Source organism: Neofelis nebulosa, chromosome 2, assembly GCF_028018385.1.
Source record: "Neofelis nebulosa isolate mNeoNeb1 chromosome 2, mNeoNeb1.pri, whole genome shotgun sequence".
Classification (NCBI taxonomy): domain Eukaryota; kingdom Metazoa; phylum Chordata; class Mammalia; order Carnivora; family Felidae; genus Neofelis; species Neofelis nebulosa.
In genome coordinates this window covers 66,984,805-67,007,091 of record NC_080783.1, presented here as the reverse complement: position 1 = coordinate 67,007,091, position 22,287 = coordinate 66,984,805, and the positions used below count along the sequence as shown (strand labels likewise).

At 37.8% G+C, this 22,287-nt stretch overlaps 1 protein-coding gene across 1 annotated transcript in view; it reads right to left on the bottom strand.

The window, feature by feature from the left end:
• Positions 1–22,287, bottom strand: part of TTC21B (tetratricopeptide repeat domain 21B) — an 83,288-nt gene that overhangs the window by 3,735 nt on the left and 57,266 nt on the right. Inside the window, exons 23-27 of the mRNA XM_058715070.1 lie at positions 15,879–16,029; positions 15,251–15,412; positions 13,186–13,381; positions 8,928–9,152; positions 3,034–3,154 (exon numbers count right to left, since the gene is read on the bottom strand). Coding sequence (XP_058571053.1) covers positions 3,034–3,154; positions 8,928–9,152; positions 13,186–13,381; positions 15,251–15,412; positions 15,879–16,029 — 855 coding nt within the window. The remainder of the gene's footprint in view (positions 1–3,033; positions 3,155–8,927; positions 9,153–13,185; positions 13,382–15,250; positions 15,413–15,878; positions 16,030–22,287) is intronic.

Genomic DNA, 22,287 nt, shown 5'->3' with positions numbered 1-22,287 from the left:
CAGGAGATAAGACAAATAAGATATGATGTATACCATGATGTAAAATAATATGTAATTAATACATTCAATATTTCACTTTACCTCTTGCAAATATAAATCAGGGAAATTTAAATGCTGCTCTTGGGGTCTAATAAAAGTACCAAAAATTTTTTTTTTTATTTCAAACAAATACTTGAAAGGAATTAGTGGCTAATGTAATCATAAGGTAGTAAAAAGTAAGAAACAGGACTTATCTGAAATTCATAGTGTTTTATAAAAACACACATGAACACATATGCCTATAAAACCATCAAAGATGAAAACAGTAAGTTTAGGAGAGTTAAACTTGATATCATTACAAAGGAATTGTAAAACTGGCTAATAAAGGTGGTGACATTTAAAAAGGAAAACAATTTAAGATGTCACGCCATGTCAAACATACTTTACATGAAAACTAGAGCCAAAAAAGTTGGACTTCAGTTTTGGGGTCTGGCTTCCTGACTGGCTTTGAGACCTCAGGTGAGCTGCCAACTTCGTTTCCTCATCAACCCCTCCTCCCCCCAACTCTTAGTGTACTTTTAAGATCAAAGGAAATACTTGCCGTGAAAGGATTTTAAAAGTTTTAGAGCATCATACAAATAGGACTAATAGTAAAAGAGAAGAACAAAGTTTTAATGTTGGAAGAAACTTGATAGATCATCTTGTTCAAAATATTTTAGGGAGGAAATAAAGGGCCAGAAATGTCAAAGGATATGTACACTGAGGCTGCATTATACCTGTCAAGCTTACAAAAATTCAACTCTGTGTAATGAGGGGAAAAAAGGTAGCATGGCAGGGGAGAGGGGGGAGGAGGAACATGAACAATGTACACAGTCTAGTGAGTGTCATATAACCAGAGAATGGATGTAAAGGGGGAAACAGAATTGTGTTTTCTTTTTGGATCTCAGTTCCTGGTGCCTTTCATAGTGACAGTACTCAAGCCTCAATCCTTTGGAAAGAACATGACCGTGATTTTAAGGATTTCCTGACAACTATATAAGTGAAAGGCAATTGCAGGTGTTGGATACAATGACAATCTGAAGGAAGAAACTAAAGAATGAACTGGGAGCCTCAGAGAAAACTTACTAATGAGAAGTCAGGGAAATTGACAAAATCATCTATAAAATACATAGATGACACAATGAAAGAATGAATGAGTTGGAATATTTGCTGACGTCTTCCAAAGAACAGAATGTTTAAATAATTTAACTTGTAAATGTATTCCTTCTGTGGAATAAAATATATTTAAGGAATTTTTATTTTACAAGCTGACTTTATTGTGTAGGATACATGATCTTAAGAAGGAAAAATACTATCAACAAATGGTATGGTATTAGTTCTTGTGCCATATACCAGTCTAGTAAAATAACAAACTCAAGAAAAATACAAGGTGGGGGAAGTCCTGAACTGACAGCAGTTAATGTAAAGATGACTTATCTGATTGCAAATTAAATCTGAGTCCATACCATGACATAGCTGCTCAAAAGACTCATGCCACCTTAAGGCTAAGTTAACAACTGCTAAAATGCTTAATAAAAAAATAGCTTGATTATGCATATAATTAGATTCTTAAATTATACTTAAGAACTTGTTAATTTCTGGTACAACATTTTGGGAGGGACATGGACAAACAAAAGAGCCTTTTCCAAAGTTATCTGGCCATGAAATCTAATCTCTTTATACTCAATTCTCTTCATTTTTTTTCTTTTTTTAAATAAGTAACTATTAATACCTCACCAACTATTCCAAAGGACAGAGTAGGAAGCATTATTTTAGAGTTTACAGGAGACAGGAACAAGAAGGCTGAAAGATTTAGAAGCAAGTCTCAGGAAGAACGGACAAGTAATTGAGATAGTTTGAAGAGATGTCTTGGGAGAGACAGGACAGAGGTTGAATTAGAATGCCACCATCGGTAAGAGGGAAGAGACTCTATGGGCTGCTCCAGAGAAGAGACCTGACCAGTTTCAATGCAGCATATTTCAGCTCAGTACAAAGAAAGGGAAGAGCATAGGTATGAGCTCCTCACAATGTGGAGGGAGGCTAGTCACTAAGTATATTCTAGATGCTGTGCATCTGGTAGGGATGTTGGAGACTGCATTCCTTGAGTCTATCACTGGAACAAATTGATGTTTCTGGATGCTCAGTAAAAATTAAAAAAATGTTCCATGGTCATATTATTGTGGGAAACACGTCCCTCTGTGATATCCATCACAATGTACATTAGTGTTTAAAGGCATAAGAAGTTCTGCAGTAAAGAGACCTGCAGGGGCGTCCGGGTGGCTCAGTTGGTTACGCATCTGACTCTTGAATTCAGCTCAGGTTATGATCCTACAGTCGTGGGATTGAGCCCCACATTGGGCTCCATGCAGGGCATGGAGCCTGCTTAAGATTCTCTCTCTCTGCTTCTCCCACATCCCTTGCCACTGAACTTGATCTTGATTTAATGAAATGTTTTCCTAACTGATGTGACATTGGAATACTTTTTCCCACAGCATTATCATTTTAGAAATAGCAGAGGGTTAAAGGGAGAGAAAGGGGCAGAGTTAGATTAGATGCAGGGGCGCCTGGGTGGCTCAGCTGGTTAAACGTCTGACTTTGGCTCAGGTCACAATCTTGCGGTTCGTGGGTTTGAGCCCTGTGTTGCGTTCTGTGCTGACAGCTAGGAGCCTGGAGCCTGCTTTAGAGTCTGTGTCTCTCTCTCTTTCTGCCCCTCCCCTTTTCATGCTTTGTCTCTCCCTCTCTCAAAAATAAACATTAAAAAAAAATTAAAAAAAAAAAAAAAGATGTAACTGAGGACCCGTTTGAATCTCAGGACATTATACTTAGTAACTATTAAGCTAATAATCTATTATGAACATAAAATTTATTTTTCAGAAGGACTGATAAAGGAAGTTGGCTTTTTATTTAGGAAGCTGTTTATTTTGTTCTTTAAAAATATTAAATGCATTTAAATGGAGATTTACAAATAAAACTCAAGTTTCCAGAAAAACCTAGTATCTAATTTGTTAAACTCACCTACTGTTGGATTTGTCTGATTGCCATGTTTCCATGCCATCTCATAGTTTAAGGCAGCGTCTGTATATGCTTGCTCTTTTTCCATAATGTATCCCATGTATTCATAAGCTTTGCAGCAAGACTGAAAAAAAAAATGGAAGATGTTATCAACAGATATCACTTGATTTTATGGGGGTGCTTATGACTCTAGAGGTTGACCATATTAACTCATTTAATTGGCATATAAAACAGTGTTTTTCAACCTTGGCTATGCAATCAAGTCATCTATGGGACTTAATGAAAGATTCTGATCAAGTCCCACTTCTATTCCCCCCAGAGTCAGGAGTTTTACATGCTAGGCAATGGACTGCGTATTTTACACATATACACATACAGTTTTTATTACAAATAGTTTTAAGTTAAAATTAACAGTGTAATGAACCCCATGAACCTCTATCTTCAACAATTAAATCAGGACTAATACTGTTTTAACCTCTACCCCCCACACTTGTCCTTCTGTATTATGAAAGAAAAAAAAAATCCTCAGATATTGTATCATCTCATTCATAAATATTTTACTTTAGTATGCCTCTTTACATACAAGGACTTTCTTTAAACATAACCACAATTTATCATACCTAAACGTAACAACTCATTGATATTACCAAATATCCATTCATTATTCAAATTTCAAATGGTCTCAATATCAGTTTGTTTTGTCTTGTTTTTAGTTTGTTAGGAAGATGATCCAAACAAGACCCACACATTGTAACTGGTGGAAATGTCTCTCAACTTTCTTTTGATCTAGAGGTTTCCTCTCCATCACTCTCTGTGTCTCTTTTTTTGCAAGTTTTTAAACGTAGCAAAAAAGAATTTTTATCCTAGAGTTCCTCACAGCTCAGATTTAGTTGAATGCATCCTTGCAGTGCTTATGTAATATATTCCTATATCACCAATATTTCCTGGAAATTGTAATTAGATCTAGAGGTTTGAATTTGATTTCAATCTTTGAGGACAGAGGTAAAAGTACTTCTAGGTCAGTGCCCTGGTGAGCCACATTGGAGCCTGAGGCAAAAGGAAAAATGCACAACTCTGTATACATGTTTTTGTGATTTAATTGATAATTTCCCCCCCAGATGTTAACATTTTACAAATCAAATTGACAAGTTGAGATATTAAAACTCACAACATTTAAAATTTAAATATTTCTTTATACCCAAACTAAATTTATTATAATTTTATTTTCCTGACTTTAATGGGAGTAAATATATTAACATTTTCATTAAAATCATTACCCACTGAAAAATATATAGGGGCACATGAGTGGTACAGTCGGTTAAGCGTCTGACTCTTGATTTTGGCTCAGGTCACGATCTCATGGTTCATGAGTTTGAGCCCTGTGTGGAGCTCTGTGTGGAAGTGTGAAGCCTGCCTAGGATTCTCTCTCTCCCTCGCTCTGCTCCTCCCCTGCTCGTGCTTTCTTTCTGAAAATAAATAAGTAAACATTTTAAAAACGAAAAATATGTAAAAACATGGATATGGAGACATAAATCTTCCCCTTTTGTTTCAGGCTTCAATACCACTCAGCACAGCACTGTCAGATGCTATTTAACATTTTGGCATTTTGGCTAAAAAATACTGCATTAAATTATTTATTAAAAATTTTTGGGGCGCCTGGGTGGCTCAGTCGGTTAAGCGTCCGACTTCAGCTCAGGTCACGATCTCACGGTCTGTGAGTTCGAGCCCCGCGTCGGGCTCTGGGCTGATGGCTCAGAGCCTGGAGCCTGCTTCCGATTCTGTGTCTCCCTCTCTCTCTGCCCCTCCCCCGTTCATGCTCTGTCTCTCTCTGTCTCAAAAATAAATAAATGTTAAAAAAAAAATTTAAAAAAAAAAAATTTTTTTTCCTCCAATGTTTATGTATTTATTTTGAGAGTGAGACAGACAGAGTGTGAACAGGGGAGGGGCAGACAGAAAGGGAGACACAGAATCCGAAGCAGGCTCCAGGCTCTGAGCTGTCAGCACAGAGCCCGATGTGGGGCCTGAACTCACAAACTGTGAGATCATGACCCGAGCTGAAGTCAGATGCTCAACCGACTGAGCCACCCAGGTGCCCCTGCATTATTTATTGTAATAATATTTTATTATAATTTATAATAGGTATCTTGATTAAATGATAATTTATCTACAATGGACTGTTTCTATTCTCCCCAAATCCGTACATGGAAAGCCTAACCTCCAGTGTGATGCTACTAGGAGATGGGATCTTTCAGAGCTAATTAGGTCATGAGGGTGGAGCTCTCATGAGTGGGATTGGTGTCCTTATAAAAGAGACCCAGACAGTTCTCTTATCCTCTCCTCCCACCATGTGAGGTCACAACAAAAAGTCAGTGGTCTGCAACCCAGAAAGGTGCCCTCACCAGAACCCAGCCATGCTGGCACCCTTACTCCAGACGTCCAGCCTCCAGAACTGTGACAAATCAACTTCTACCGTTTATATGCCACCCCGTCTATAGCACTTTGTTATAGTAGCACCAGCTGCCTAAGATCATTACTGAGACGTAAAGTGCCCTTGGAAATTTTGGACCCCAAGTGAGGGTTTCACTCGCCTCACCCCAGTTCAGCCCTGTCATAGATGGCGTGATCTTCCCTGAGGAGGCACATAACGTCAGGTTCTCTTTTTATGATGTTATACCCTTTCATCAATTTATCAGGGCTGGAAAATGATGATAGTCTATCACTCTTCATTTATTATCTGGAAAACATCTATAATAAGAGATGTCTTTTATGCTATATTGTTTCCCAGTAGTGTAGTTCATACAGAAAAGGTAGGCTAAGTGCTTCATGCCTTCCCTTTATTTCCCAGCTTCAGAAATAATAGTTCATCAGTATATGCCAATGGTGACTAATTAGGTTTTTCATTTTTTTTTTCTTTTTTGGATCTTTGTAAACCCATGGATTTAAACTTTTTTGGTGTGTTTCAATCCACTGCAGTTACTATTCTTACTGAGAGTTAATGTGTTCCAACTCTGGCTACTGTGAGTGTCTTCAAGTTGGCTCCTGAGTCCTTGACATGACTCTAATCATCTTCGATAGCTTCCTTGCCATCTGGTATGACAAGATGGTCTAGTGTCATCCTGTACATTTCTGTCCCAGATCTGGATGATCTCCATCTTTTAATTATACAATTCAAGGTTTCTAAGCTCTAGTTCCTGAATCTCACGCTTCCAATATTGACATGCCTAATCAGCCAAATGGCGCCTCTAAAGTAGCCATTGTGTTCAGCCATGCAATATATTGCTGTCAGTGTTCCAGGAAACTGAAATTCTATCTGCACTGAAACCTTAATTTCCATGTAATCTCACTTAATCCTAGACGAGGCGTGTAAGGGTCAGCCATTTGGCTGTTTACATTTTTCTTTTTCTTTTTAATTGAAGTATAGTTGACACACAATGTTACATTAGTTTTGGGTGTACAACATAGTGATTTACCAAGTCTGTACCTTACTCCATGCTCACTACAAGCATAGTTCCCATGTGTCACGATACAACGTTATTACAATATCACTGACTATATTCCCTATGCTGTACCTCTTTTCTTCTTTTAAATGTTTATTTATTTATTTTGAGGGGGGAGGCGCAGAGAGAGACAGAAAGAGAGAATCCTAAGCAGACTGTGCCCTGTCAGCATACAGCCCAACCGGGGGCTCAAACTCATGAACCGTGAGATCATGACCTGAGCCAAAATCAAGAGCTGGACACTTAACTGACTAAGTCTCCCAGGGACCCACCCACTCCATGCTGTACCTCTCATCCCCATGACTTTTTCACTCCATAACTGGAAGTCTGTATCTCCCATTCCTCTTAACCCACTTTGCCCATACCCCTATGACCCACTCCTCTGGCAGCTATTAGTTTGTTCTTTGAGTCTGTTTCTGCCTTTTGTTTGTTTAGATTCCACGTATAAGTGAAATCATGTGGTAGTTATCTTTCTCTGACTTATTTCACTTAGCGTAATACCCTCTAGGTCTATCCATGTTGCACAAATGGCAAGGACCCATTCTCTTTTTAGGGCTGAGTCATAGTCCACTGAATATATCTGCCACATCATCTTTATCCATTCTATCAATGTACACTTGGGTTGCTTCTTATCTCAGCTATTGTAAATGATGCTGCTTTTTAAACATGGGAGTGTATATAACTTTTTGAATTAGTGTTTTCATTTCATTTGGGTATATACTGAGCAGTGAAATTTTTGGATCATATAGTCTTTCTATTTCTAATTTTTTGGGGAACGTCCATATTGTTTTCCATAGTGGCTGTACAAATTTACATTCCCACCAATAGTGCACAAGAGTTTCCTTTTCTCTACATCCTTGCCAACACTTGTTATTTTTTGTCTTTTTGATGATCCTAGTCATTGTGACAGGTGTAAAGTGATATTTCACTGTGGGTTTGATTTGCATTTCCCAGATGGTTAGTGATATTGAGCAACTTTTCATGTCTATTGGCCATTTGTACATCTTCTTTGGAAAAATGTCTATTCAGGTCCTCTGCCCATTTTTAAATTGGATTTTTGTTTGTTTTGGTATTGAATTCTACAAATTTTTCATATACTTTGGATATTTTTTCACTTTTTTTCAAAAATTTTTAATGTTTATTTATTTTTGAGAGAGAGAGAGAGAGATAGAGAGCATAGCGTACATGCTAGTTGGGGAGGGGCAGAGAGAGAGGGAGATACAGAACCCGAAGAAGGCTCCAGACTCCAAGCTGTCAGCACAGACCCAATTATAGGTTCCAACCAACGAACTGTGAGATCATGACCTGAGCCGAAGTCAGAGGCTTAATTGCCACCCAGGCACCCCTATATACTTTGGATATTAACCTCTTATCAAATACATCATTGCAAATATCTTCTCCCACTTCTGCCCTTTTGCTTTGTTGATGGTTTCCTTCTCTGTGTATAAGCTTTTTATTTTGGTGTAGTCCCAGTAGTTTATTTTTGTCTTATTTCCTTTGCCTGAGGGGTCTGGAGGCAGATTTTTCAAAACCTATTAATTAGTATTACCTGTTTTTCAAGTCCAACTTAACTTCAAATTAGATGTACAGACTATAAATTGATAAATGGCTTGATATTTTGGGTTTTTAAAGTTATTAAAGTAACTTAATAGCATTAGATGATCTGTTTTATAACTTAATTTGCTCAAAGAGAATAAGACAGATTTACTATGATTACGATTTTGAGGTAATTGACATGAATCTGTAAAGATAAATATCCTTAAGTTTCTAAGTTGATTGCAATTATTTCTCAACAAATAGTAACAAATTCTTTAAAAATGTTATAAGACATTCTTTTTTGTGTGCCTAAAAACCAAAATGAGCTATTACTGAAATATGGTGGAATTGTATAGACTTAAAGATTTTCAGCTTTATACCTAAAGGTAAGAACTTTTTAATAAGCAAATTAAATGCTGGAAAGACTTTTCCCCACAAAATATATTATGCATAGTGGATTTTAATAATGTGAAAACAACATGCAGCTGCAGTAAATTTATCTAGAGTATTTCTTAATAGGAGGGACAGACGTCCGCAATTAACGTTCTTCTGCAATTTTCATTAGTTCTGGGATGAGCTGGATAATCACAAATGCTTGACATTCCATAAACACTTTCTGTAAGTGGGGCGTAAACCACAGCTGAACCCTGAAACTGCATCAATCTCTATTTTTCTTTATTTTCAAAAGCAAATGGCTTCTTTCTTCTCATGACTGTTTATTTCCTGATTGTGTTAAGAATAAACATTTAATTTTCAAAAAATACACAAGAATCCTTAGAAAAGGACCAACATTCTATAATAACCTATTACGGGAAGCTTGTAAGTGAAAGGTTAACAATGATGTTTTACTCTTCAATCACCTACCCTATTATGACGCAGGCACCGTTTTAATAGCTCTTCTGCCATGTCGTATTTTGCTGATTGAATATAAATATCAGCAAGCAGCAGCCAACTCTTCTCAAAGTCCTCAGCATCAATAGGATTCCAGTTCATTTTCGCAATCCGCTTCAGCTGGTTTCTGGCTCTTGGAGTCTGTTTCAAGATCATATAAGCTGTTGCCATTCCCAAAAGTGCTGGAATATGATCCCTCTGTAAGAAAGCAAAACTTCAGATGCCCATATACACAAATATACATGTTCTATGTTTAAAAGGAAACAGGGAAAGTAGCAAGTGCTACACAATGTGAGAACTGGCCTGTGAGTTCTGTAACTGGCTCCACAGATATAACTGTGACATAGACATTATTTAATACACTGAGTAAACTCAAGCTATCATGGAGAAACCTGGTCAGGCACCATGTGGTCAAAATAATTCAATAAATACACAGATGCCAGAACCACATGATTCAGACCATTAAGGAGACTTAATCTTTTGGGGACTAATTAGTTTTTATGGTTTTATACAGAAACAGGAAAAAACAAAATTCTATTTCAGTATAATACTCATTAAACATTTGCGTTTCAGATTCTGCATTCAGATTCCTCAGTTCTTTCACTTGTAAAACAAGAATGAGAATGATTTACCTGCAAATGATATTCCTTCTCTATGTGAACTTCTACTGACTTATCTATATTGACTTTTTATCGATATGGACTTTTATCACTTGTTTTCCCTTCCTTCTTGTTTTATTTGAAAGCCTCTTCATCCAATTAAGTTTGACCAATGAAATCTTATAAACAAGGCATGCGATTAATCACTTAGAAATTATATGAAATAAACTCATGCCTTAAAACACTCTTTTAGACTTAGAGCCTGCTGCTTGGTAGTGTCTATAAAACACAATGTTCTTTTAGAGAAGAGTTCAGAGTCAGAAAATGTCACTCTGTGAAACCTACAGACTAAAAAGAATTGGTATGAAATGGAAGCCATTAGTGATCTACCCAGAAAACCAACTTACCTAAGCAATATGTGTATATCCCTGATAAAGCTAGGGGGGCTTCTTACATTTCAGCAGTGGGATCATGATGTTTTCATAAAGAGAAGGCTTCAGGTTAAAATACAAATAAAAGATGAGAGACTGTGCTTTAGAAATTACAATATCATGACTCTAATAAAAGGACACTGTAAGATAGCAAGTTTGGGTAACCAATAAGGAATACTGCCAAAAGGAGACTAGAGGGGCATGTTCAATGTCCAACCCTGATCATGGTTGGAAGTCAGAAATAACCCTGGAATATGGGGCCCCTGGGTGGCTCAGTCGGTTGAGCGTCCAACTTCGGCTTAGGTCAGGATCTTGCGGTCTGTGAGTTGGAGCCCTGCGTTGGGCTCTGTGCTGACAGCTCGGAGCCTGGAGCCTGCTTTGGATTCTGTGCCTCCCTCTCTCTCCGCCCCTCCCCTGCTCATGCTCTGTCTCTCTGTCAAAAATAAATAAAACATTAAAAAAAAAATTAAAAAAAAGAAAGAAAGAAATAACCCTGGAATAGAAAGGACAGTTCCTTAGAGCTTGATGAAAACAATTTTTTGGAAGATAAAATTTCTTTGGTTGTAATTCTATGCCTAGCAACAAACTTCCAATATGTAATTTGCTGTTGTAATTAAGGGATGGCAAAAAGGTTTGAGTGCCAAATTCAGCCAATTGGTGGTAGATTTTGGAGACATAAGGGGCATATTATCAATTATTGAGCCCCTCCCCCCTTCTGTAGAAAGGAAAGAAAATAGAGGTCTGCTCTGAATTTGTCAGCCTGGTCCTAGGACAGCCCAAGACAAGAAAGGTTCTATAAAAATGTCCAGATCTAGGGGTGCCTGGGTGGCTCAGTCGGTTAAACATCCAATTTCAGCTCAGGTCATGATCTCAGTTTGTGAGTTTGAGCCCTGCATCGGGCTCTGTGCTGACACCTCAGAGCCTGTAGCCTGCTTTGCATTCTGTGTCTCCCTCTATCTCTGCCCCTCCCCTGCTCATGCTCTATCTCTCTCTTTCAAAATAAAAAAAATTAAAAAAAAGTCCAGATCTAGTCACATGCTAAAAATATCCTACACTATACATTTAAAAATAAGCTCTCTGAATCACACACCTTGAGTTTGATTGGAATTAATCAACTTCTCACCGCTTGATCACTCCTGAATGAACTCAAGAATGGTTTCTAAAAGCGCAAACCTGAGTTACAACCCCTGCATTAGACCCATATGTCTTTTCTGGTGCAGACATCCTAAGGTGTTCAGCTGGCTTGTCAATGTCTCTCTCAGTCACTCTGAGCTGCAGCAACTTTAGATCACAGAAGACAATATAGCCATGTTGTAACCAATGCACCCTTATGCTTCAAGACGACAGGATGAAAACAGGTGGAAACAGTTTGCTTGGGTTTAATGTGTCTTCTACCTTTTCCTCAGGTGACTTCCTGTTACCTACCTCTTTTTCAATCAATCTGAATGCTACAGAGTGTCATAAATATACCCCATGCTTGTCTGCCTCCTTGCCTTTGTTCATACTTTCCCCTTCCCCTAGAATGTATGTATCGTCTGTCTCTGCCTGTGAAAATGCAATTTATCATGGTTCCTCTTAAATCACACCTCTCCACAAAAGGGCCTCCCCACTTTCCTTATACTGCTTCCTACACCACTTTTACCTGTAACTCTAGGACAGAATGTAATAGATTTTGGTTTGCACACAGGCAGTATGCTTTGCCTTATCATCCCTAGATTATGATAAACTCGATAAAAGAGAATATACACTTTTGTGATTCCCATTTTGCCTAGCACCCACTGGCTGCTTAGTGAATATTCATTTTATTAATACATGCAGCTTATGAGTTAAAAGAAAAAAATGCCAGATAAAACTCACTGCTGAAACTTCAGTTCACGCATCAGTCTTAGGCTGGAATGGTCAGTGAATAGATTTGAGGGTAGTATATTACTAATCACACATATATGAATGGTAAAAACAATGCAGTCTCACCAACACAAAAAACTGGCACAGTACTGCTAAGAAACAGCCATGATGTCGCTCACTGATTTTGGTGTTCTTTCAAACCTCATGATTTAAACTCTCTCCTCTACTTCTGCTCTCCATTCATCAGCCGCTGTCGTCCATCTGCTGCCACACGGCCCACCCCTGAGAGGGTCACGTCATGGTCAGCAGAAGGGTGCTGCTCTAGAATGTCACTGCTGCTGATACTACCTTGCTGTTAAGTTCCAAGGGTGGCTTACAGGGGTGATAAAGTGCCATCTAGGATGCTTGTGCACAAATGGCAACAGGAGCTATAGGTTCCCCAAAGCTCTCCTGGGTCATGGGAGGCAAGAGGAAGGGGCCACTGCAGGAGGGTTTTGGTGGCTTACTGCTACCACTGTGATCTCTGAACCGCAAGAAAACACAGCAAAGTTCTGTATGTCCTCTGAGAGACATAAATTATGAATTTTTTGGTGGCCTACAACACTGTTGAATGGAAGAACATGAAATCCAATGAGTATGCTTAGAACTAGCGATCACCCGCTGCTGATGAGTGGGGTCCCTAGAATTCCTTCCTTAGTATCAAGCAATTGAAGAAATACAGCACTGTGTGAGAGAAGGCAAAACCAAGAACCCAGAGTGAGAAGGTGGATCTGAGTGAGGTGAAAAGAGAAGAAAATCTCTGATCTAATTATTATTTGCTCTAATTATTATTACTGTTGTTACTATTATTATTTTTGCAGGGGGAAACACCATTATTCTCACGACTGAATTATAAGCGGTCAGTACTGACCTCATTTAGCCTTAGATTTGGAAACATTCCAAGTTTGCACAAGTGAAAAGGTGAGCTAAAGGCAGACAGGTATTTATTTTCACTTAGCAAGTTAAGTGAAACAACACAGAAACTTTCCAGAAGATAAAGCCATTCCTTTGAGTTAATTTATGCCCTTTTGAAGAAGAATTTCCTTTTCTTAGAATTTACCATTCTAATAGGAATAAATATAAATACATATATAAAGAAATACAAATAAATACAAATATAAATAAATAAATATAAACAACATATCAAAATAGTAACAAAACTGTTTCTTCTGGAAACAGAGGTATATATATATTACGTAGAATTATGCCGAACTACAGAGGCAATTTGTACTTGTAATTAAGTCAATCTTCAGAAAGTAAACAACTATTTCTATACCACCAAGAAAGATAATATAAAGCTGAAAAAGAAAATCTAACCTCAGATGTTGCTATTTCAGTGAAGGTATTCAATGCTTGTTCAACATTAGACTTCTGTTTGGTAGCGACTAGGCAATAGTTTTCCATTATGCGAAGCTGTACATGACCCTGAATGGTCTGAGGTTTTAGTTCTTTAAGGAGTTTTTCTGCTGTTCTCACTGCTAATTGCACAGACTCTTGCTTCTCAGTTGAATTCCTATATACAATTAAAAATAAATCTGTCTGTTACTCATGAAGTAAAAAATTCACTGATTTTGGAATGAGCCCTAGGGTACACTGGCTTCTTTGCTGTCACTTAATGTAACCCTTTTGTGGAATGTCACTCATTCTCTTCTAATACAAAGTGAACCACGGTTACAATGCATTAGATTTAAACAATTAATACAGCTTTAATGAAACACCATTTAACATTTATTCACTTTAGACTGAAGACAAAAATTGGACAATATCTGTATGTGTTAAGTGTGTTCATTTCCACTAATATAAAACTAGAATTCGGGAGAAGTAGAATCATTCAATTATCAAGTGGTACATATACTCAGAAAATGAAAGGAAAGAAAGGAGGGAGTAAAAAGTAACTAACTTTGCTGAAGCACCTACTATGTGCCAAGTACTGCAATATTTTTACCTATCGGTCTCTCAGAAAAGAAACTATGTATCTGTCAAAGGCTGTAAATGTCAAGTGTAAAAACAATGTGGATATGTGACATCAATTTTCTTATTTTTAAAAAAATATATAAATCAATTAATAAAAGGAAATTAAATTCTTAAAGCCCATTCAGTAAACCATTGGTTTTTTTACCTCAGGCTTCAGGCTTTACCTTCTCTAAAACATTTCACATTGTTGAATACCTTCTTCGAAGTTTCCCTCCTTTGCCTTCTCTAACATTATGGTTTTGGGTCTCTTGCTACCATGCTGACTGTCCTTTTCTGACTTCCCTTCCTTCTCTAATCCCCTTAAACGTTAGCCCGAAGTTTAGTTTTCAAACTTATGTTACTGCATTCTATTTGCAAAGAGGCCATTCATTGAGCTCCAACTGTCTACTCTGATCACACATCCCCCACACCTGTATCTCCAGCTGGGACCTCCCTTCCGAGTTCTAGTTTTATATTTTCAACTATTTGCTAAATATTTCCATGAGGACAGCCTATAGTTGCATAACAGTATGTTACTTAAACCTTTATAAACAAACAGAAACATGCCTCTCCTTTGCTCTAAAACTTTTAATGGTCTCTATAACCCAAGCCTTCAAACCTGTCATTAAAACCTCTCAGCAGTCTGTTCTCATTTTCTCTCACACCCCTGTGCATCTTCCCCTGACTGCTTTGCACTGCTAGGATTTCTATGAATTCTTTTAACACTTACTATCCATTTCACCCATTTCTGTTTTGTCAAAGATCCAATGGTTTCAGATATTGTCTTACCTCCTAAGTAAATTATATGCTCCTGAAGGCAGAAACTACCTTATGTACCTTACGCATTTACATCCTTATATATCCCCTACAATGCCTTGCCCATTTCTGAGAACAGGCAACTAACACAGGTTGATAGCAATAGCACTATTTATTAGCAGTGCACCATGGTGGCTATTAGCAGGAACTTTGAGGTCACACAGAACTCAGTCCACATCTTGCCCCCACCATTTACTATCACATTAGATAGGTTAACTCTGAGCTTAGTTCACAACACTGTTGCAGGGAGTAAATAAGACAATGCACATAAAGTATATAGTATAGCACAGGGTATGGCAGAGAACTACCATATGCTAAGGAGTTACTGTTACTGTGTGGACAGCTTTTGCTAAAGTAATCAAATTCTACAATTTATGCTGTTTCAACAAGTAATTAGGGAAATGTCTTTGTAGCATGCTTATTCTGATTTAGGAAGCCTCTTAAAAGCATTTCATGCTTGTTTCAGAGAATGGCTATTCTAGCTATGATTTTTTTTCACCTGCCTTTTCATTAGTGCTCTCCTAGAGTTTAGCCCTCTTTTAGAAGGTATCCTTGCTTGTTATCCCTAGTAAGTGTTTCCAGAAAAGGGATAATTTGTCAAATGATAACTCACCCTAGGTCTCCATCCAGATTTTCAAATACTTCACCTCCAACAGTTTCATTATCTGGATTCAGACAGATTTCTATCATATTATAAAGGGCATTTTGGCCCCAGTCACTGTCTTTCCGAGCTTTATTAAAGTGTCGAAGGGCATCATTTGGTTCTCCAGTATACCTTGTTAGATATTAAAAAAAAAAAATCACTTATTTCAATTGTCGACTACAAACTTTAAGTCATTTATAATATCTTTGGTAAAGATTTGGTTAAAATTATTAACATGTTTTTTTAAAGTTTTTAATTTGAGAGAGAGAGAGAGAGCACAAATGGGGGAGAGGGGCAGAAGACGGGAAGGAGGGAGGGAGAGATGCAGGGAGGGAGGGGGAGGGAGAGAGAGAGAGAGAGAGAGAATGAATCCTAAGCAGGCTCGTGCTCAGCCCAGAGTCCGACTTGGGGCTGGATCCCATGACCCTGGGATCATGACCTGAGCCGAAATCAAGAATTGGATGCTTGACCCACTGAGCCACCCAAGCGCTCCATAAAATGTAGATCTATCTTAAGACAAAGGAAAGTTTATTCTACTTCATTCACAATGAGAAAGAAAAAAAACTATTATGTAGGATTTATTCACCAACAGATTTACCAAAGATATAGTCCTTTACAGTATTGAAATCCCGGCTCCAATTTTGCTCTGGAGTTACGTTTTTCAGCCATTAAAAAAAATCTTGGAACATCCTCAAGTTTTCCACATCTTCTCAGGAAATCAATTAAACGAGATAATGTCATGTAATTATCTAGAAACAAAGAATATTTCAAATATAGACAACATTTTATATCTCTTGTTTTTGTGGTTATAATCCTGCTTCATTAAAGTACAGTTTACTTTAAGTGATGTAGAATTTAAATACAAGCAAAAGGAATGCTTTAGGTATTATAAACCCTTAAAAAGACTGTATGAGTAATTGGATAAAGGTTTGGTTGGTCTGGGCAGTGGGAGAAGGTTCTATACAAGCCAATGTATAAAAATGTACATTTGTTATAACTTAATTTTCAACTGTTCCTGGGACCAAAACCTAGAAACAGTCTCTGCATTGATCATCTAAACTGTAACTGTAGAATTCAGGAGGGTTGATGTGATTACACAGGGTTAAGACTACCTCTGACCTCCTTTCTCCTCCACCCTTAGCTAGGAACAGGGTGAGAACAGTACTTTTTGATGATAATGTTTGGGGTGGGCAATTAGAAATTTTACTCCAGACTTTTCTTAGTATGTATATGTGACTAATGTACTAGACACTAGCTTACCATAATACAACTGTAACAAATCAGTCCTAGTATTTTAATCCTAATTTGCCTTCTCCTAAGAAAAAAGAATTAATTTAGTTCTTTGGTATCAGGTATAATTTACTGGCACGTTCCTAGAAAGCCTTCTCCCAATTCTATCTAGTTCTTTTATATCATTAAAATACTGTTTTGAGAAAAATTTAATAAATATTTTTCAGATTGTAAAAATAACACATGGACATTTTAGAAAATTTGGAAAAGTATAAAGAAGAAAAAGAAATCACTCATATTCCCACCAGCTAGAGATGACCACATTTTTGTACTTTTCCTTTCATATATTTGTGAGTGAAAATCATTCTATCAATATTTATGTATCTACTTTTATTCTATCAATATTTAATATACATAAAGTTAATATGCAATATTAATATACAATATTAATATATATATAATTGAAGTCACACTTGGGGTTTTAATTTTGGTTCAGCATTATACAATAAACATTTCCCAACTCATTAAATAGTCTTCAAAAACATGATTTAAATGGCTGCATAATAGTCTATTATATCAATGGCTCATATTTTATTTCTCTATAGTTGTGCTTTTTAGATGTTTGGACTCTCAAGTTTCAGTCAGCACAGGACTCATAGTAGGGGATTTGTGAAAATCATTGTATAAGCTATGCTGATCTTTTCTGTTGAGTGAATTAGAATTAAAACACACAAACAAAAACTTTTTAAGAAATTTTTCCTTGATTTTATGTTCTAAGGAGAGAAAATATATGATCCAGCAAGTCCACTTCTGGGTATATATTCCAAAGAATGGAAAGCAGGGAATCAAGTAAATATGTGTGCACCTGTGTTTACAGCAGCATTACTCACAATAGCCGAAAGTGAAAACAACCTAATGTTCATCATCAGATGAATGGACAAATAAAGTGTGGTATATACACACAATGGAGTATTACTCAGCCTTAAAAAGGAAGGAAATCCTGACATATGCTACAGCATGGATGAACATTGAAAGCATTATACTAAATGAAATAAGCCAGGCACAAAAGGGCAAATATCGTATGATTCCACTTATATAAGGTATCTACCTACAGTAGTCAAATTCATAGAGAGGTAGAATGGGAGTTGCCAAGAGATGGGGGAGGGGAGCATGGGGCGTTAGCGTTTAGTGGGTACAGAATTTTAGTTTAGAATGATGGGAAAGTTCTGAAGATGAAAAATGGCGATGGGTACAAAATAATTTGAATGTACTAAATGTCAGCGAACTGTACACTCAAAAATGGCTAAAATGGCAAATTTTATGTTATATACTTTTTGTTATGTTACCACAATAAAAAATAATTAAAAAAAAAAAAACTTCTGTAGGCTTGGTTTCTACTCTATTACATGATGTTAACGTAATCCAGGTTGACAACATCATCATTTGCCTTCCTTTACCTAATATCTTGAGATTTTGTTCTTCCTGTTTTTTGGCATCACTAAAATACAGAGCATGGTTTCAGAGAAAGAGGATTCAACTAGTGGTCTTTGTCTTTTTCAAACAAATTACTCAAATTCTCCGAGTCAAGGATTACCTATTTTCTTAAAATAGGAATATAATATTGACCCTCAACATGTCATAGAGACCAAATAGAAAAAGGTCATGAAAGAGCTTTAAAAATACAATGGTCATTAGTGGGGAGCCTGGGTGGCTCAGTCAGTTAAGCATCTGGCTCTTGGTTTTGGCTCAGGTCATGATCTCATGGTTTCGTGGGTCCAGTCTCCGCATCGGGCTCTATGCTGACAGGACGGACTCTGCTTGGGACTCTCTGTCTCCCTCTCTCTCTGCCCCTCCCCAGCTTGCACTGTTTCTTTCTCAAAAATAAATAAACTTAAAAAATTAAAAAAAAAATTACAATGGTCATTACTAATATTTATAACTCCAAAAGTGTGGATAGAAACTAGGGATATCTACCCACAATAAAGTCACAGGACCTAGAAGCTGTCTTGGATTAGGCAGGATGTGAAGGTGAAAATTTCTGGCCAAAGTTTTTTTGTATGATGTTGCTAATATGTGCGATGCATGATATTGCTAATATTATCTAAAGTCAACATTGGGAGGCCAGTTTCTTAAATAATTATCACTTTCCAATACTACTGAAATGTATTATTAGTTCAAATTATAATTACCACTGATACTGACTTGTCTTTTGGTTAACCATGATATCTGACAAGCAGGCAAATTTCTGTACTTAGGGAATCCATTGAAAACTGAAATGTATTATATATTATGAAAAAACTTAGCCCATACCTATTGAGGGATAGGGAGAAGATACCAAATGATTATAGTGTGATGCAATGCAGCATGAATAAAAGTGCTATGGAATTACAATGCACAGAATTCCTAACTGCCCGAGGGAGGCGGGAGGTTTCACATGGAATCAGACCTTTGGGCAGCCTGAAGGCTACGAGGAGGATCTTGCTAGACATACCAAGACATTCCAAGAGGCATATGGCATGTGCAAAGACAGAGCAGAGCAGCGTGGGGAGTGCTGCTAAGTCCAAGGTTACCTGATATTAAAGTGGAGGAAGAGGGGTAAGAAATACAAATCGACCAGTAATTTAGGACTGCCTTATTACCAAAATAATGCTATGATTTTAGACTTTCCCCTGGAGAGCCATCCTAAATTATACGCCAAGCAGCAGTTTTTGATTTACAGAAGTGCTGTGAAGGTGTCAAATGGCAGGAGCCTAGAGACTGGAGGATGAGTGCGGGGGCTGCACTGGTCTGGGTGAGAGGGGATAAAGGCGCTAATTCGAGCAGTAGGCTTAGCAGACAGCAGCCTGGATGTGACAGCTGGCTCTTTAGCAGACAGAACTGATGAACCCTGTTAAGAAGTTAGTGTGAGGGAAGGGACAACCCAAGATGATGTGGAGATTTTAAGAGTTAAGAGGTGTAATCTGTCAAGAGAACAGTAATTACCCTAGAAGGATTGTCTACTAGTTAGGTTAAGTCAAATTAGACAGTGCATTTCTGAAGTCAGCTAAAATACAGCATTAATTTAAGGTATAACATGTGTTACTTAGGATGACCTATAATTCATGCAGAGAGTAAGTATAGATACTCAGGTGTTAGAATGATTCTGATAGAACAGATCTGTGAATAGAGTCCTATTAGGAATAAAGAATGCAAGATTAAAGACCTAAAATATGACAGAGACCATAAAAATTTTAACATTTTGTACTTTTAAATGACTGGGTATTTTAGTCATGCATTGATCCATTCAACCAATAAATATTTATTTTGCACCATCTATGTGCTTGGTGATTCGTCTGATGCTGGGGACGTAAGATGAATATGACGTGATCTCTGCAAACTTGAGGAGACTGTAGTCCCATGGAGAAGACAAATGGATGCATAAATATTTTCAGAAAGATACTAGAAGAGACGAGACAAAGAGGTATGGGTGAGGTCATCCAGGATTAGGGTGACCAATTCATCCCACTTTGTTGAGACTTTCTTTTAGCATTGGAAGTACTGCATTCCAGGAGATCCTCTCATCTCCGGCAAATTGAGGTAGATGGTCCCTCTACTCAGCATCATGTAAGGCATCTTAAAACATAGGTGGTGGCAGTAAGGTACAGGCTTTTGTTTTTGGTAAAGGGTGAGTATATTTTGGATCATGTGTTGGGAAAGACAGAGAAAAAGAATAAGGAAGGCAATGTGCATTATAGGCAAAAGGAAAAAGAAACATGCAAAGATTTGGACATATGGATGTATGTGATTTGGTATTTCCAATGTACAAAGTCTGTACACTGAATTTACAAATAATTTATTTTATATTTGTTTATAAACAGACAGTCCAAAGCTGCCAGTCTACTAAGCCAATTTGACTATTATCTCTTCCAACAAAATGCTAATGCCAAGTTACCTGGCTGAGACCAAATTCACATGACAGATGAGGGCTTCTTCAAATCTTCTATGTGAGTGTCATCAATGGCTTAAAAATATTCCAAGGGCAGAGGTTTGTTTTTGTAAAGAAGCCAGGTTTGATTATTCACTCAGAGGGAAGTGCTACAATATGAGAACAGCTTGAGACAGAATGAAAATAGTATGTGTGTCCCTTAAACTGGCAGTTCATAGAAGGAGAAAAGGACAAGCAGAGTCTAGAACCCCGGACAGAAATGGCATGACAAAAATAACTTAGGCTTGAAGAAAGTAAGAGTAAGCTTTGGGCAACTGAAGTGGGAAGATGTACTCAGAGTGAGTAGAAGAGGTAAGATGTTAATATAATTAACTGCACTCTTTTATTTTTTTAATGTTTATTTATTATTTTTGAGAGAGAGATAGAGAGTGGGGTGGGAGGAAGAGAGAGACGAAGACAGAAGATCTGTAGGGGCCTCTGTGCTGTTGCCAGAGAGCCTGATGTGGGGTTTGAACTCCCGAACTGTGAGAGAGATCATGACCTGAGCTTAACCGACTGAGCCACCCAGGCACCTGGATTAACTGCACTCTTTTAAATAACACCTGGGTAGAAGCTGGGACAGACTGGGGAAAGAAACAACAACAGAGCATGAGGCAATCCAAAGGTGGGAGAACATTTAAAAAGATAATAAAAATAGTAGAAATAAAATAAAATGTTATCACTATAAAGACAGAAAGGACTTATTTTCTTTCAACCTTTACTCTAACGAGGGGTATTTTGTTTGTAAGTAGAAAGTGTTGTTCTCAAATTCAAACTTTTTAAAAGTAGAAGCATTAGTAACTACAATAGTAGAGTATGTAAGGTTCTTTGAGTTGCCCTACTTGAAAGAGACAGCTGCCCAAACCAGGCAGTTGTGGTTGCCCGTGGTGGCATCCCGCCATGAAGGCATTAGGGTTTACAAGAACTGAGTGACACCTCTAGGAGTCCTCTGAGATTTCAAACTCTTTTTGGTAAAAACGTAAGTAACGCACATTACTGTTTCCACCTTCCTTTCCTGTTTTCCTTTTCCTCCCCCCCTTCCCTCTCCCTTGTTCCCTTTGCTCCTCCCACTCTTTTTCTATCCAATATTTAATGAGCACCAAGTTGGCCAGATACTGTTCTAAATCCTGGAAACAAAGCAACAAAGACAAAGTTCCTGGCCACTTGATGCTTACATTCCATTATTTAGGGTGATATAAAAAAACCAAACACAAGATAGAAAGATAGAGAGCAGTAAGAGGTGTCATTGATACAGGATGGCTGCAGAAGGGTGCTCTCAGGATGTGGCCATGCTGGAGCCAAGTCCTGAAGGCATGAAGTAGCCGCCACCAGAATATTCCAGGAAGAGGGAAGAGCAATTTAGAAGTGTCAGGGCACTAAGCTGCGAGGACTGTTGCCTACCTAATGTCTACCATCACTTTCTTCCTTACTATCAGAATTCTGATTTTACCCTACATGGCACTGGGTTCAACTAAAAGATGACCTTTCCCACCATCTTTTGCAGCCATGCAGGCACTTCCAGAAGGGAATTTTTTTACAGAAAAAAAAAAAAAAAAGATGGTTCACTAGGGAGGTAATCCCTTTTAGCCACCTCCACCCCAACCTTCCCCATCTGGGCCCTGGAACATTGATGCTAGAGCTGTAGTCATCCTGGACCATGAGGTGATACTCAGAGTGGAAGTCAGGCTGATGAGGGCAGGAGAAAAAGGCAGAGGACTCAGGTGTCCTGATGATACTGTGGGTCCTCCATGCCACTCTCCGCATAACCGACTTCTACATTTCTTTTACATAAGAGGAAAATAAAGAGCCATAA